Genomic DNA, 17,183 nt, shown 5'->3' on the forward strand with positions numbered 1-17,183 from the left:
ATCTGTCTCCACCTAGAAATTAAATACGCCATTGATTTCAATAAAAGGCGACAAACTAATTTTTTTCTATCATTGCCTGTGAAGGCGTAAAAAATTTATTAAGGGACATCACCAAAGGACATTATTCTACTGTTATAGCCATGGACATGATAAAGAAAGCCCATTGTACATGAATCATATTAAGATTTATTTTACATAATTTGCCAAATTTATAGATATAATATTATCAGACCGAGAATTATATCAAAAAGATATATAAAGCAAATACTTATATAATTATTACATAACGAATCTTCGAGGGAGAATGGGCTTCCTTTCCGGAAAGTGTCATAAAAGGCGACTAAGAGAATTGAGTGGTCAAGGGATGAGTAGCTGCGTCCTTATTAAAACATCATCAAAGTTTAACTGTGGTTATCAATCCATCTGCCAAGCGTGGCAACTATAAGCAAAGTCCTCTTTTTCAGGGAGCCTTATGTTCAGTAGTGGACAGATAACGAATAATATGACGATGATGATGATTAGACAAAAAAGAAAAAAAAATATAGGAATTATATTATATTCACTAAAAATAAAATAAATACTGTAAATAATTCAATTCCACGTAGTACTCTCATTAATAGTCGAATGATGAACTCGAATGTGCAACTTCAAACTGGTCACCTGCACGAATGCCTTCCCACAATCTTTACAAACGTATCTCTTGTCGTTTGTATGTATTCTTCTATGGAAGTCTAAGGTCTTCTTTCTTTGGAACGCCTTTTTACAGATCTCGCATTCGAACGGCCTTGAATCGTCGTGCCTAACCATATGTCTCCTCAGAGATTCTTTATTGAAAACCTTAAAGCCACAAATTTCGCATGTCACAGTCTTCTCTTTCAGATGTATCCTTGACTTATGCTGCACCAGTTTGCTCTTCTCTGTAAACATTCGAGGGCATTCGTCGCAATGGAATTGGGACGTTTGAACATCATGTACCAATGCCAAGTGTCGTTTCCTCAAATATCTACTACCGAGAACTTCTGGACACTTCGGACATTTCATTCTCTTATGAACCTTCTCATAATGTGTCTTCAGAGAGTGCAGTGTAGGGAATACATCCTGGCATTTTTTGCATTGGTTCTGTGTCCCTGAATGAGTATGTTTTATATGGCTGTCCACGTTCGCCCTGCCGACGAAACCTCGTCCACAAATTTCACAAAGGAACGGACTGGATTTATTGTGGTAACGATGCGCGTGCTTTAACAATGGACCGAAGAATCGGAAACTTTGCCCGCATTCGTGGCAATTCATACCTTCATCTGACAGTTTGAACGTAAACACGTGTGCACTGACTTCCCTATTAAATACCAATTCATGAACCACCGCCGCGTGTTCCAGAAAATCATCTAAATTCTTTATTGTTTTTGGACATTTTTTACAAGCTATTTCGGATATATCTAGTTTGATCGTGCTATTTCTTATACATCTTTTAAGGACGTTCTTCAATTTGGGACTTTGGTGTTCTTCTCTGGTGTGTTCTTTCAGTTTCGAGCTGTCTATGAAGGTGCAACAGCAAAAGAAACACATGTATTTATTGGCGCACCACCGGAATGGCATTGCTGTGGTGTTTTCTAATAGTACAGTGAGAAGTTTGATCAGGTTGTGTCTAAATTGCAGGCTGGCGTCTGAGCTGGGTGTCGGATCTGAAATAAACGAAATAATTATCACTCCGTATAGGCCCGGCAATTAGGTAATTGTATAAACGATGACAATTATGTTTTAACTATATCTTTATCTTTTATCTACATCTTTTATGAGTGTTCCTGTTTAGTTAAACACATTGCTACTTGTTTAACGTTTTGGTTTTTTTTTTATTTTTTTGAAGGAAACTCAAGTTCCTTTAGGTTGGAGCCTAATATGCGTTGCTTACGGGATACAATTTGGTTTGGTTGCAGAAGTATAACATTTTTTTATGGAAGAAAATGGAATGGTAATCTTACCTGCGTATATGCTGGTAGGTTAATGAAGGATGATAGGGGAGGGTAAAGTTCTTTTTTAAAGGATGATAATGGAATGGTAACACCACATGCGCAAGTAGAAAACGATAGCATGGCACCAGTGAGGTATGATAGATGAGAGTGAATTGTTGTTGATGGTTGGAAATGTGGACTGCCAATTTCATTGCTAGCAATATATCCTGTCAATCGATCTCCACGTGTTTCTCTTAGAAACCATCGTGCTGAATTCTAGGTGTATTCATCATGATAGGCTAATTGACCTGCCTTTTCATTGTCACCTATCACCCCTCATTGGTGCCTCGTTAGCGGAAGTGGGACGCAACTATTTTCTTTTTTATGGGTGAAAATGGTATGGTAACCCCGCCTGCGCTAATGGGATACGCTAGCGGAGCACCAGTGAACGGTGATAGATGAGAATGAAAACTGGCCAGTTAGCCCAGCATGATGAATTCATCAGGAATTAACCATGATAGTTTCCAGGGAGAACCACGAGGAGGTCGACCTGGTTGGGTGTATTGCTAGCAATGGGATTCTCAGTCTCCATTACTAACAATCCCTTTCCCCCGGGACGCTACTATTTTATTATCATATATCAAAAACTCCTAATAACTAAGGTAACATGCGTTTTAATCAATTAGGAATTTTTTAATAGTATAAAAATGAAATGGAAATAAATTTTGACGAATTTATTAGGAAATACTGATGCAACTAATCATGATGGTTTCCAGGGGGGCCCAAGAAATCAGACTGAGGTTAAGCAGCAATATGTATTATTGCCAATCCCTTCCTCCTTGTATTTTTTTTTTAATAGATGACAGTGGAGTGGTATCCCTGCCTGCGTTTACGGTATACGGCGACGGAGCACTAGCGAGGGATAACGTCAGTATTGCTCTCAAAATGTAAATTAACTAGGTTTCCTTTAAAAAATATTTTATTAATATTAAAATTTACAGAATTAAATTACATTAAAACAAATGGACATTCCAATATTAATTATTTATAAAAGCATACATATATAACAATCACAAAGATCAAACTCGATTTTACTAGTCACATATCTAATGGAATCAGAGGGCATACCATATTTTCCGAAATTTCGAAGCCGAACGAAATACAAATTTGTTATTTAAAATTACATATATCACTTAAAAAATTAAAAATGTTAAAATATCATTCCTTTGAACTATTATTTTTATTTTATTTATTTATTCTTTATTGTACACAGAAAAAATTACAACATATATATATATATATATATATATATATATATATATATATATATATATATATATATATATATATATAAAATAAAGATGTACAACAGGCGAGCTTAACTCTGTTAGAGTTCTCTTCCAGCAAACCCTGAGTAGAAAGGAGCATTAATTATTAGCGGGCAGTATGCGTACAATAATAGACGGAAACCTTATAGATGTTTCTATTAAAAAATTATGAAATATGTTGACATATATAAGTAACTCATACAATTAAAATTAAAATAAATACATATCTGTATACGATAATACATATACATATATACATAGACATATTATGTTAGGATTTGTGACGAATGGTATATTAAGCTCCATTTACTGGGCCGATTTCGGTACGTACAAAAACATGAAAATAAGTTCGAACATTCGAAATTTCATGGTAGACTCTCTGTATCTAAAATTAAAATAAATCTTGGCATTTTTCAGTATTAGCATTATTGTATTTTTATTGTATTTGTATTAGCGTAGCGTATTTGGAAGATTATTTAGTAAAATATAATAATAATCTACGTCAAACGTATGATCAAGGATCACGTAATGCCAACTTTTAGATAATAACGGATGTTTCGGTATTATTTAATATATTATTTGTAAATGAATCGTCCCCATTATCGCTACCATCGCAGTTAGCTTACTACGAATGTGTTTTTAAATGCATTTTTAATGTTGGTTTTCTTTGGAACGTCTTCTGGCAAATGTCGCATTGGAAGGGTCTCCAGTCATCGTGGCTGACCATATGACGTTTTAAAGATTCCATATTGAATGCCACGTAGCCGCATACCTCGCACGTCATGTTCTTCTCCTTGTAATGCACTCTGCGTTTGTGCATCTGCAGTTTGCAGTTCCTGGTGAATATCATTGAGCAAATATCGCATGCTAATTGCGCACTCTTGTGATCATGCACCAGGGCTAAGTGGCGTCTTTTCAAGTATCTAGTACCCAGAATTTTGGGGCACAATGGGCATTTTAATGCATCTTTTTTGTGCACGCTGTCAACGTGTGCGTCTAAAGCATACCTCGATGGGAAAGTTTGTTTGCATTTCTTGCATTTTTGCACGCTGTGAGTCTGTTTTACATGGTTGTCCACATTCGTCAATTTTGTGAATGCCTTTCCGCAAACCTCGCAAAGGTATCTCCCGATGTCAACGTTGACGTGCGTTTTGTGGATATGGTACTGCAGTGTAGAGAAGTTTTTGAAGGTCTCCTCGCATTCAGAGCATTTTATGCAGTCGTCTGACAATTTAAACTCGTCGAACGGTCTAATGGCGGTTTCTTCGAACTCCAAATCGTGGTGTTCATATATATGAGCGAGGTAGTCTTCGAAGTTTTCGATTTCCTTCGGGCAAATAGTGCACCATGCATCCGAGAAGTCTAGTTTCGTTCTGTTGTGACTGTAGACACATCTGAGTAAAAGCTCGGCGATATCGACACCGGGATGGTTTGAGGTATGTTCCTTCAGTTGGGAGCTCAGATCAAACATCTCGCAGCAGTAGAAGCACATAAATTTGCCCTTATGCCATCTGAACGGCATGATCGTGGAGTTTTCAATGATAAATCTCAATAATACGGCGAATTCAATTTTTGTCTGTCTGCCGTATTCTTTATCCTTGGTAGATGGTCTGGAATCTTCTGAAATGAAAAAACCGACATCACTGTCTTATTTTTCAAAAAAGACAACGTAGTCTTTTTTAGCTGAGGAACTTTTTGGAATTATCAGAGCACTTTTTCACGTAGTGGTTCGATTTATAAGTGTACCCTAGGATCCCGCTGTAATTTATCGACTGCCGTACTTAGCACGTGACGTGAGGACCTTTTAAACAAATAATAGGTTGCATTTCTGCTAATAACGTCCGTGTGGTCCGGCATAGAATAGGCTACGTCTTCATTTCCTGTGGGCGTCGTAAAAGGTGACTAAGGGAACTTAATTGTAGAGCGATGAGCAGTAACGTCCCTCTTGAAACGTCACTAAAGCCTGACTGCAGTTGCTAACTCGCCTGCCTAGCGTGGCAACTACTGGTAACACCCCCTAAGGGGTACGCCTATGCAATAGCAATGAACAGTAGACGGCTGATAATAAGATGAATTAATTTGGAGTATGTTTTTCGTGTCACTCAGATAGCATTTGAGCATACGATCCTGATAGCAAGTATTTAGCGTAGTTTAAAGACGTCTACAATATTAGGGGCATTGTAGCTTACCCTAAAAATTGTTTTTTTTTTTTAATATCTTCCTGTTGCAGAGTCCGAAGAAACTTGAGAAATTTACCCCTTGATAAAACGTGTTTATGATAACTCCGGTAACTTGCGTATGTTGTTGACTCTGGATATTTGCTCCAGAACTCTAAAAACATTGTTCATCGAAGGAATTCGACGCATAATTAAATAACATCATTTAACTAGCTAGTTATAGCAGAAAATAGCTAGCTAACTAGCTATTTTCTGTATAGAACATCCTCCGTTTTTTCACGTCCTACCTCACTGATTCATCTTATAATATAAAAATAAATCGCTGAATGTGTTGCTAAGCGTAAACCTAGAGAGAACAGCTGAACCGATTTCGCTAATTCTTTTTTTATAATATTCCTGGAAATACGAGGATGGTTCTTACAGAGAGAAAATTTTTAAAAATGCCTGAAAATGTCTAAAAACAACACTTTTCTACACTTCCATACAAACGATTCATAATACCTAATACTAAACACATTTTTTAGACAGAACTTAATTTTTTTTAATTAATAAGCAAAAAATTGGCATACCTAATAGGTACGTAGCGGAAATATTTATTGCCTGAATACCTGAATGTGACAGAAAGTGACCTCTGACTACCCCTCATCTAATGGTATCTGTTATTTATTTATATAGATATATTATAAAAATGGAGACGAATGTAATGGACGCATACAATGCATTTTATTTATATTTCTTTTTATTATTATTTTTAATGAGAAGTTTCGCGACTGACACTTGGCCACAGCAGAATATCAGTGTTTTGCTCTTTTAAGGGCAAAGCAATAAACTGAGTTGTGACCATTTTGTGTTACTGTGGCACACTTGTTGGTTTATATATCTTGTTTTTTTGTTTTGTTGCTTTTTTATTTTCATTCTTTTATCTCTTTTATCGTGATAGGGTTTGATAGCCCCATTGCTAGCAATATACTTTATCAGGTCGAGGGCTACCTAATTTTTGTAAATTCGTCATGGCTAACTTATCTATATTCATCTTCACCTATCACTCATCACTGTTGCCCCGTCAGCATATACTGATAGGGCAGGTGAGGTTACCTTTCCATTTTTACCCTTTAAAAAGTACCTTATGCGTTCCCATGCCTAAGTTGTTATGCCGGGGGGAAGAGATTGTTAGTAACAGGGAGGTTAGTCCCCATTGCTATCAATATACCCTATCAGGTCGACCTCTATCCCGTTTCCCCTGGAAACCATCGTGAATAATTTATCGTGGAATTCGTTACGATGAGCCGACTAATCTGCCTTCTTCCTTATCTATCATCCTTTACTGGTGCCCCGCTAATGTATACCAATACCGCAGACTGGGTTACCATTCACTTATCATCCATTAAGAAGTTGTTATGCCTCTTGTATAATCTAAGGCTTCTTGTCATTTCACTGTCATATCCCACTTTTTAAAATAGAAGAAAGTAAGCCGCGCTAGTTGCTTGTTTTTATACCACAAAGATGACAAACATACAGCCCGTCTGATGGCAAATGCTGGCCACTGAAGCTTAGAAGACGTGTTACCGTTACCGTTCACTTCAGTCCTGCCATCATTACGACGTGGCGTAACAGACACGGAAATGTTGGCAATAAAATAAAATATGTAGGTAGTATTTACCGGTAATCAAGTTCCAAGCTTGAAATTTAAATAGAACAAAAAGTAATTAAAATAACCTGGAAGATAAATTCATAACAGTTATACTTTTTTTTTTTATTTACACTTTATTGCACCAGATACAAAAGTAAGGATTATACTAAATAATTAAAAGTACAAGTAATACAAAAGGCGGTATTATCGCTAAGCTACCTAATTTCTTTCTTTACATTTTCAACTTTTTAGGACACATATGTATTTTATCTGATGCTATTGAAAACAGATTTATTACACATTTACTAGCCTGCGGTAATTCGGTTTCCATCTCCTTTTACATGTCATCTGTTTTTGTGTTCGTAATTTAATTAATCTTGTAATTTAAAAAAGGCGCGCAATTTGAACGAGCCAAGAATTCCGAAGTAACGAGAAGTGCTTATGAAAACTGCACCTTTAGAGAGAAGTAAAACGACGCGAAAAAAAAAAATTATTTGAATACAATGACGACGAGTTGCCATTGAAAAAAATAAAAAAGAAGATGAAGGTGCTCATTATTGCAATTTTTATTTTTTATCTATACAAGTGTTTGATTTATTTTCAAAACTTTACTTATTTAATAAGACCCTATGTTTTCTTTTTAATCTTTATTTTTTTTTGTTTACATAATTAGAATTGCTGTTGTGGTGTGTCTTTGTATGAAGCTTCAAACTCGCGAATTGAACGAACGCCTTCTCGCAAAGTTTGCATTTATATCTCCTGTCATTTGTATGTATCCTTGTATGTATGACCAAGCCACATTTTCTTGGGAATCTTTTTTGACACGTTCCACATTCAAACGGCTTCAAATCACTATGCCTTGCCATATGCAATTTCAGCAAGCGGTGATCGAAGAATCTATCACCACATACATCACAGACTATTTTCTTCTCTTTCAAATGTATTCTTCTATTATGTGAGAGAAGGAGATGCTTATATCGAAATTTCTTGGGGCAAATGTCACATTTAAACTCAGAACTCCAGATATTATGGGCAATGGCCAGATGTGTGTCCTTTTTATAGATACTTCCTAATACGTCTCCGCAAATGTGGCATTTCCGTTCGTGTACATTGTGAATTCGCTTCTCATGATTGTCCCTGCGGTGTACAGCAAAGAACTTTTTCTCACAATATCTGCATTGGTACGTGCTTGTCGGATGGACGCTTTGGGAGTGCCGATCTACGGCTCCCTTACTCCCAAAACCGATGCCACATGTTTCACATATAAATTCTCTACATTTGTGTTTACGATGAGTATGCAGCAGTAAGGGTCCAAAGAAAGCAAATGTCTCGTTACAAAACAAACATTTGATATCGCCATCGGATAGTTTAAAACAAATTATGTATTGTAGAACACTCTTATTCAAGATCATGTTGTGTTCTCCCAGATGAGAGATGAGATCATCAAATTCGTTTATAGACTGATAACATATTTTGCACTGTAAACCAATTATGTCCAGTTTAACCAACAGTTGAGTGACATTTTTCTTAACGCATTTAGATTTATTAACATTTTCGTGTTCTGCCGTGTGATCTCTCAAATTGGTGGCTTCTGAGAAACTGGTGTTACAGTAGAAACATCTATACTTGTTCCCGTACCTGCGGAATGGCATCGCGGTGGAATTCTCTAGAATCGTGTTTAGAGTTTCACGTAACATTATCTTTTCGTTTTCTGTCGATGATCCAGTAACTTTTATATGTCGCTTGTAGCTCTTTTTCGCGTCTGAAAATATAAAAATTGACGTAATGTTATAATGTCTAGAATCACAGGAGATTGACACTCATAATTTTAATTAAACAAGGCTTAACTTTAGATTTTTGTATTTATAACATTTTCCGCCATGCGAAAAGATTTAAAATGTATATCTCTGTTTGAATGTTTGTAATATTCAAAGTTGAAAACCAGTAACAGGATAGATTTCTAACGTTTTCAACGTTGCCATTGATATATATTATAATTGGTAATGTAAAATCATACTTAAAGCACTAGTTTTCTATTTCTCTTTCATACCATTATTCGACGATATTTGGAGCACCATCTATTTTTAAAACTTTCTCATGTATATTAGCGTAATGTCGACGCATTGTTTTCTTGGTTTTGAATGCTTTGTCACACGATGTACACTTGAAATTCCTAACGTTACTATGACTCATCATGTGCAGTTGTAGTCTATGATCACCGAAGCACTTCCACCCACAAACTGTGCACACCGCGTTCTTCTCTTGCATATGTCTCTCTCTCAGATGTCTCATCATTGTGCTCCTAAAGACAAACGTTTTGGGGCACAACTGACACTTTATCTCCTCTCTCTTCTTATGCACAGTCATCATATGAAGTGCTCTCTTATAGTGAGTGTCGAACAAGTCAGTGCATATGAAACACTTGTACCTCTTATTATGAGAGTTCTGCATATGCGTTCTCATTCTATTTATGCCGTTTATTTTCTCCCCGCACAGCGAGCAAACGATTTCCTTGCCTCCATGCTCTTTATTGTTGTGATCGCGTAAATTCTGTATGTTACGAAAATGTTGCCCACAAATATCACATAGAAGCTGCGAGCAACCTTTGTGATCTCTATTTGTGTGGACTAAGAGATGGCCAAACGTACTATAAACTTTATCGCATAAGACGCACGCTGCCGATATATTATATAGTTTAAATGGATTCATACAAATGCCTACATCTTTGTTAAACGGCATATCGTGTACAAACATCAAATGGTCTATTAAACTGAAGAAGTCTGTTATGATTTCTGGACACAATTTACAAGACATATTGGAGATGTCGATGAATACTGTCGGTTCCCAGTACGTCTTCATGGACTTGGATATCTCTTCGTCGTTGTTAACATGTACCATTTCGTTGTGATTTTTGAGGTCTTTAGGTTCACTAAATATATCGTAACAGTAGAAACATCTGTAGGAACTTTTAAGCCATCTAAATGGCATGACAGTGGAATTTAAAAGTACTTGAACGACGTTATGTCTCATTATGTTTAGTCTTTCTTTTGCGGATATATCTTTGCTGACGGCTGTAGGCGGGTCCTCAGTATTTTCGTCCTTGCATCTTATATCTTGGTTTACTGCTCTTTTGCTATCGCCTGAAAGCAAAATTGTCTTCTTAGAAGCTGTTCATGAGTACACTGGAAGGTCGTTTTTCGTGACTTATTTATTTATTTGCAATGATTAAAGTTTTTGCCAAATATCTTTGAATTCTGCAAGGATTTTGACTTTGTATTTTATTCCATTCCGTCATATCTATACCTAAGGTATTTCTTTTCATAAATAAATATTAAGTGAAGTTCTTTCATAATCATTTTTACGTATATATATGGCTGAAAACAGAGAGTCAGTAGTCCGAATAGATATTAATTCTTTGAGGTATAGAGATCATATCATTTTTTATTATATTATGTATTTAATTACCTATTCCAGAATCTTCCTCTTAAGAAACCCATGTCTTGTTATGGGGTATAAGTGGTCTGCTAAGGAAAAGTAAAAAATTCCGGAAGTCGTAAATAAAAACTAGTGTAAATCAAAATGCCGTTAACTGTCCACTGAACATAAGCCTTCCCCATAAGGGGAGTTTTGTCAGTAGTTGCCACGCTTGGCAGTTAGGCTTTTGGCGATATTTTAAGAAGGATGCTGTTGCCCATTACTCGCCATCCCTTAGTCGCCTGTTACGATACCCACGGCAAAGGAAAGGGTGGCCTATTCTACGCCGGGACCAAATGGCGATTTATTCCCTATATTGTATAATGATACAAATAAAAATATATTAATTAATTTATTCATCCATGAAATGCATGTCCAAGTTACTCGACCGAAATAATCAGTCTAAATTTAATGTACAAGGGATATTTGCTTAAATAAGATATAAAATGTGCATACAGACTACAAAGTAGGTTTTATTGCAGGATATATTTATTAATAACTTATAAAAATTGTCTTTTAATCTTAATTAGGAACTAGGTTCATTATTACTATTTTATCAGTTTATCAAATAGCAACACTGGTAGCCATCTGGCTATTCTGCTTCAATCGTTGTATCTATTTTTCGTTTCATTTTACCCCATTGACGATTTTTTTAAATAGATTATAAAGGAATGCTCACACATTTATATACTGTAATACACTGGCAAGGCACCAGTAAAGGATTTTAGGTCAGTTGGCCAACAACAACAAATCAATCATGATGTTTTGATTGATTTTTGATGAGGAAGTACATTGCTAGCAATGGGTTTGCTTATCTCAAATACTCCTTTCCTACAATCCGTTCTCTAACCCCAAATTGACGAACATGTTCACTAAAGAAATATGAGTCGAAAAATGACAAATATTTAGCTTTCCAAACTAACACGATGCGTTCACATGTTGTATTAATGTGAGAGACTCAAAATTTGCTATCGATTTTGAATTTTCGATTCTATAGCATGGGTACTCTTTTACGTAAGGCTAACGAATTCAACCTGTATAGCAGTTATACTATCTCCTATATTTACATAAGAACATTAAGCTTTATTAATAAAGAAAGCTCTAAACAAGTTAATCCGGCTCGAAGGATCAACTTGTTCTAAGTGGCAAAGCTGAAACAGCGCCAAGGGTCCAATGTTGCTATTCGGTAAAACTCGTATACTATTATGGCCACAATTAGATATTACAGTGTAATTTTTAAAATAATATTTATGTATACAATTTTGTATGAGATCATTCATCATTCATTCATGTCATGGCATCGTGAAATCTACCAATATATAAATAAAAATCAATTGCCGAATGTATGTGAGCGTATCACTCTAGAATACCTGCATTAATTTGTCTAATTCTTTTTTATTGTATTTTTAATTATTAGGACATGGTTTGTATAAAAGAAAATGGTTGAAAAATCATATGGAGATGTAACAATTTGAAGTAAAAATCTCCATACAAAAAAGTGAGTGAGTGAGATTGTGGGGAGGTCTTCAAAAATATTGACAGTGTTGTCAATTTGTTAGGTCTCATTGTCTTCATTAGTGCGAAGCAAAGATAAGTGGCAGGCAGCTAGTTTAAAATACTTCTTCAAACTTAGATCTGGGGGTCTACCATGAAATGAAATTCCGAATTTTCGGGATTAATTTCGTGTTTTTGTTCGTACCAATATCGACTCTATAAATGGAGCTTAACATTTCATTTATCATAAATCCTACCATAAATGTTCAAAGGAACGATACTTTACCATTTTTAATATATTTAAACGGTATGTATCAAGTAATTTTAACATCAAATTTTTGTTTCGTTCAGATCCGAAATTTCGGAAAACATTTCATGGTAGGCCCTTTGAATATTTGAATTAATATTGTATTCGGCGAGATGTGTTCAATTTACCACAACGACAGTTGACAAAAACCTATAATTTTCACCCTATTTAATTCATAACCTCTTCGTTTTTTGAAGTCGGTTAATAAATGATAATAATTAGAAAAAAATAATAATAAATAAAAGTAAAAAAAGCTGAGACTAGAATAACTGAAAACGCAATTATGCTTTCATTAAAATCAAAAGTTGAGACATGTAAGTAGATCCCTAAATGGGGAATGACTAGGCACTGGCAAGTAAGAGGGTGGAACCACTTCAGACATCTACCTGCTGAATGAAGATGGTCCAAAACTTTTGACAGCAGATGGCGCCACTCTTACACGAGTAGTAGTACCTACAAATATACTTCTACTAACGCGCGGCATAAGAATTGAGGGCACTATCATACACCATTATTTGAGATTGTACAGTTTTATGCATGCGAAGGAAATGGGCCCTCATTATCTTTTTAGTCGTGAAGGCTTTACCACAAACGTCACATTTAAAGTTCTTCTCGCCACTGTGTTTGTACATGTGATTCTTGAGGCGGTGGCTGTTGAAAGCCTTCCACCCACAAACACCACAAATGTAGTTCCTCATTTTCAAGTGTGTGTCGCGCACATGGGTCATCATCATGCTCCGGAAGACAAATGTCTTCGGGCAATGCAAGCACTTTATTTCCTCACGATTTTTATGCTCAGCAGCCATATGTCTCGACCTCATGTAATGGCTGGAGAACGTTTGCGAGCACACCAAGCACTTATGTTTACTGTTAATATCGTGTTGGTTCTTCTGATGAGTTCTCAGCTTCGATCTGGTCTCAAATTTCTCTCCACATTCCGGGCAGAGAAGCCCGGTGTTCTCATGCACGGTCTTTACGTGGAGACGCAAAAGGTGAGCATCTTTGAAATGTTGGCCGCACACGTCGCAGAGTATCGCGGAAGTGCCCTTGTGATCTTTGTTCGTATGATGGAGCAAAGGACCGAAAGTGTAAAAAGAGGCGCCACACGCTAGGCAATTGACCGACATATTGTCTAATTTGAAAGCTACCATGCATATGCCTACATCTTTATTGTAAATGACATTGTGCTTGTCGACTAGATGGTCTATCAGATCGTACAAGTCAGTTATTCTGGCAGGACACAGTTTGCACGACAAATTTGATATGTCCACATAAACAACAGGTTCCCAAAAGTTGTTCATTGTTTGTTCCTTTATCTCATCGCCGATGTGGACTTCCTGGTGGTTTTTGAGCTCACTAGCTTCTTGAAATATGTCGTAGCAGTAGAAACACCTGTAGGAACTCTTCAGCCAACGAAATGGCATCACAGTCGATTTTGTCAGCACTTGAACTACGTTCCTTCTCATAATTTTCCGTTTGTCCTTTGGCGATATTGGGGAGTTTATTGTATCTACAACCGGCTCGAACTTTTCGTCAGCTACTTTTTCCGTATCCTTTGCTTTCGACGGTTTCTGGCCACCTCTAGGTTCTCCTGAAAGGAAAACAGCATCTTTATAGAGGTTTCTAGTATTTTTCAATGGAGAACACATAGAGGCCGCCAGAAATTGTCATGCATTTAATAAATGACGCAGCATTTAAATTCACACATTTTAGCTTACAGGAAATACTAGATTTCAATGACAGTTAATCAGATGACGATCCACTTGATGGAAAGTGATATTCGTTATCTACAGACATTTTTTTAATGGAATGGTAACCTGCCTGCGCTAACGGTATACGCGCGTTAGTAACAATGCCTTCCTGCCTTACAGATGTCTTTTTTTAATAGATGGTAATGGAATGGTAACCCCGCTCGCGCTAACGATATACGCTGGCGGGGCACCAGTGAGGGATGATAGGTGAGAATGACAAGGCAGGCCAGTTAGCCTATCGTGATGAATACAGCTATTCAGCACAATGATTTACAAGGGGGACCACGTAAAAGTCAACCCTGTAAGGTTGACTTTTACGTGGTATATTGCTAGCAATGGGACTGGTAGTCACTATTACTATTTATTATATAAAACAACGTTTGCCGAGTCAGCTAGTATACATATATATCTAAATATCAATAATTTTAGTGCCACTAACGACGTTGGCCATCTATTACTGTAAAACAAAATATGCAAAATGGTTGTGTGCAACTAATTGTACAAAATTAAATTAACTTTTTTTTTTACAATTAACAATTTTTTAAATTACAAGTACAATAAAGAACCTTAGATTGTATACATCGAGAGCTAGGCAGCATGGTCTCCGACCTTAGCCTGTTCCATAACGGAACAAACGTACTAAAAAAATGAACATCGAGCCTCAAATATGGGTCAACTTTTTGTCAGCTAATTGTCAAATTAGCTGACTTGTTTTTTTCTCAGCGTTCTATTATACTTACGCACATATCTTGACGTATCTTTACTTAATTATTTAATCAATAAAATAAGTTTTTACGCATTAAAAAGGTGTAAAATTTATAAAACAAAATAAATATAGAAGTTTTAAAGGAAACATTCATAACTATTTATAATGCAAAATTATATGACAAAGTTGACTCGCTTCTCCCGAAGCATTTGTATGGAGATAATATATCTGTATAATCTAAGTATAGAATAAAATATTATTATTATTATTTTTAATAAGGAATTTCGCGACTGACTCTTGGCTACAAAAGAATATCAGTGTTTTGCTCTTTTGAAGGCAAAGGAAACTGTTGTTTTATATATTTTGCTATTTGTTTTTTTTGTTGCTTTTTTTTCGTTTTTCATTCTTTTATCTCTTTTACTGTGTATTATGTGTATGTTTGTATTGTAATTTGTGTGCTGTAAGTAATGTAAATAAATTATCTATCTATCTAGATCTAAGCGCGCGTTTTTTTTCTTTTTTTTCCCGCGCTATCCCTAATTACACACGCACATGTCACATGCAAGTTAATTGTTTCTGGTCTCTATTTCATTGGTTTTAGTTCTGAAATCTATCCACGAAGTAGTAAACAAAAAGTAATCATAAATAAAAGAGCTTCAATAGTTGCATATGTTTATTAATATCATAATTACTGACAGTATAATACAATAATGGTCGAAGGATGGACAGCAGCGTCCCTCTTAAAACATCACCAAAGTCTAACTGCGGTTGCCAGTCTGCCTGACAAGCGTGGCAACTATTGGCGAAACCTCCCAATAGGGGGAGGCCTATATTAAGCAGTGCACAATAACCTGACATCATCAATACAACCATATTAAAGTTAAAACTTTTTAAAGCGTGGACTAAAGATTGATTACTACGGGTGGGTAATATATAATATTGGTCCAATAACGAATATGTTATCTAAAAAATAATATTGGATAAACTTTTCACATATTCGAAAATAGATATCCGACCGATATGGGCGATATCGAAATGGGTGTTGACCTTTTTTCCTCCATCAATGTCCAGAGAAACCTAATATATAGATATCGTATCGGTATCCATATTACCCATGTCTATTTTAAAAGTGACAGATAAATGCGAAGTTGCCACACTTTGATAAGCTAAATTTTGAATGCTCTTGAGAATTATCAACAATCGGTCACACAAAACTACACTTGTTCAAAATAATGTAGCTCTAATTCATGTTTACTCAAAGACTCAAAATCGGTAAATCCTTGATGGCAACGCCTGCACACGCGACCGTTCTGGCCTGTGTGTACTTTCATGTGAGCACGCAAGTTACTCGACCTCCCAAACTTCCTCTGACATATGCTACACGCGTAGTTCTTCTCCCCAAAGTGTTTCCTTCTGTGAAGCTTTATCATCCATTTGATAGCAGTCTTGTATTCACAGATATCACATTCGTACCGTACCTCCGAATGTAGGGATTGTACATGCAATACCATCGCTCCTTTGGTCGTGCAAATCTTCGGGCAGTATTCACACTTGATCCTGTATTTCTCGACATTATGCACCTTCCCCATATGCACTTTGACCTGGTATTTATTATCAAACGTTTCGCTGCAGAGATTACATTCGTGGGTTTTGACCTGACCGTGAATCCTTTGTCTGTGCCACTCCAATTTGTGAGAGGCCTCGAATAGTTTACCACATAAGGTGCAACGGTGGCCTACGTGGCTGTACGTGATGTGGCGTTTGAGACGTATACTATCAACGAAGCTTAACCCGCAAATTTGACAGATATACCCATGAGCGATATGCTCTTTGTTCATGTGTCTCATCAAAGATGTGAAATTGTCAAAAACGCTCTCACAAAGAACGCAATTCATGATGTCTCTTTTAAGACAGAACGGAAATATACAGACTCCTGCTGTATCGTCGTATTCTTCCTTGTGAATTGAGGTTATATGCGATATCAGATCTTCAAGAGTATTCAGATCGGTGTTTGGACAAAATTTGCAAGCTATATCTGTCACGTCTATCTTTACGGGGACATCTTTTGAAATTATCCTCTTTGGCAAACAGTTTTCCATGTCTACAGAGCTGTGTTTCGATTCAGTGTGCTCTCGAAGCGCTACGCAGTCCCTCATGAACTTTCCGCAGTAGAAACACCTGAACCCCGATGTGTTCCAGTTGAACGGCATCACTTTGCCATACTGCAGTACTGTGAGAACGTTCTTCCGCGCTATATACAGTCGTTTTGTATTCTGCATATCTCTCTTGGTTTGGTCTCCTGGAAAGAGAGTATGATGTTACCCTTCTTTCTAAGTTCTTTATATGTATATCATCTTCTATTTTAAA

At 36.4% G+C, this 17,183-nt stretch overlaps 5 protein-coding genes across 5 annotated transcripts; all 5 read right to left on the reverse strand.

The window, feature by feature from the left end:
* Positions 1–591: 591 nt before the first annotated feature.
* LOC113510069 (zinc finger protein OZF-like) lies at positions 592–2,289 on the reverse strand. Its single transcript, XM_026893486.1, has 2 exons — positions 2,283–2,289; positions 592–1,682 (listed from the first exon to the last, which is right to left on the reverse strand). Exons 1-2 carry the CDS (start codon positions 2,287–2,289, stop codon positions 592–594), a joined length of 1,098 nt encoding a protein of 365 aa, XP_026749287.1.
* A 1,021-nt stretch (positions 2,290–3,310) lies between these two features.
* On the reverse strand, positions 3,311–12,841 carry LOC113510070 (zinc finger protein 57-like). Its single transcript, XM_031910615.2, has 2 exons — positions 12,746–12,841; positions 3,311–4,897 (listed from the first exon to the last, which is right to left on the reverse strand). The coding sequence occupies exon 2, from the start codon at positions 4,797–4,799 to the stop codon at positions 3,903–3,905; it is 897 nt and encodes a 298-aa protein (XP_031766475.1). The 5' UTR covers positions 4,800–4,897; positions 12,746–12,841; the 3' UTR covers positions 3,311–3,902.
* Positions 7,349–9,312, reverse strand: LOC116413158 (zinc finger protein 667-like). The gene is made up of 2 exons (XM_031910614.2): positions 9,135–9,312; positions 7,349–8,846 (listed from the first exon to the last, which is right to left on the reverse strand). Exons 1-2 carry the CDS (start codon positions 9,160–9,162, stop codon positions 7,732–7,734), a joined length of 1,143 nt encoding a protein of 380 aa, XP_031766474.2. The 5' UTR covers positions 9,163–9,312; the 3' UTR covers positions 7,349–7,731.
* On the reverse strand, positions 9,300–14,008 carry LOC113510071 (zinc finger protein 729-like). Its single transcript, XM_026893488.3, has 3 exons — positions 12,835–14,008; positions 9,446–10,224; positions 9,300–9,386 (listed from the first exon to the last, which is right to left on the reverse strand). The coding sequence occupies exons 1-3, from the start codon at positions 14,006–14,008 to the stop codon at positions 9,300–9,302; spliced, it is 2,040 nt and encodes a 679-aa protein (XP_026749289.2).
* A 2,022-nt stretch (positions 14,009–16,030) lies between these two features.
* Positions 16,031–17,095, reverse strand: LOC113510072 (zinc finger protein 432-like). The gene has a single exon (XM_026893489.1). The coding sequence runs from the start codon at positions 17,093–17,095 to the stop codon at positions 16,031–16,033; it is 1,065 nt and encodes a 354-aa protein (XP_026749290.1).
* Positions 17,096–17,183: the final 88 nt, after the last annotated feature.

This window comes from Galleria mellonella, unplaced genomic scaffold (genome assembly GCF_026898425.1).
Source record: "Galleria mellonella isolate WM207_F2 unplaced genomic scaffold, CSIRO_AGI_GalMel_v1 utg778, whole genome shotgun sequence".
NCBI classification, from domain to species: domain Eukaryota; kingdom Metazoa; phylum Arthropoda; class Insecta; order Lepidoptera; family Pyralidae; genus Galleria; species Galleria mellonella.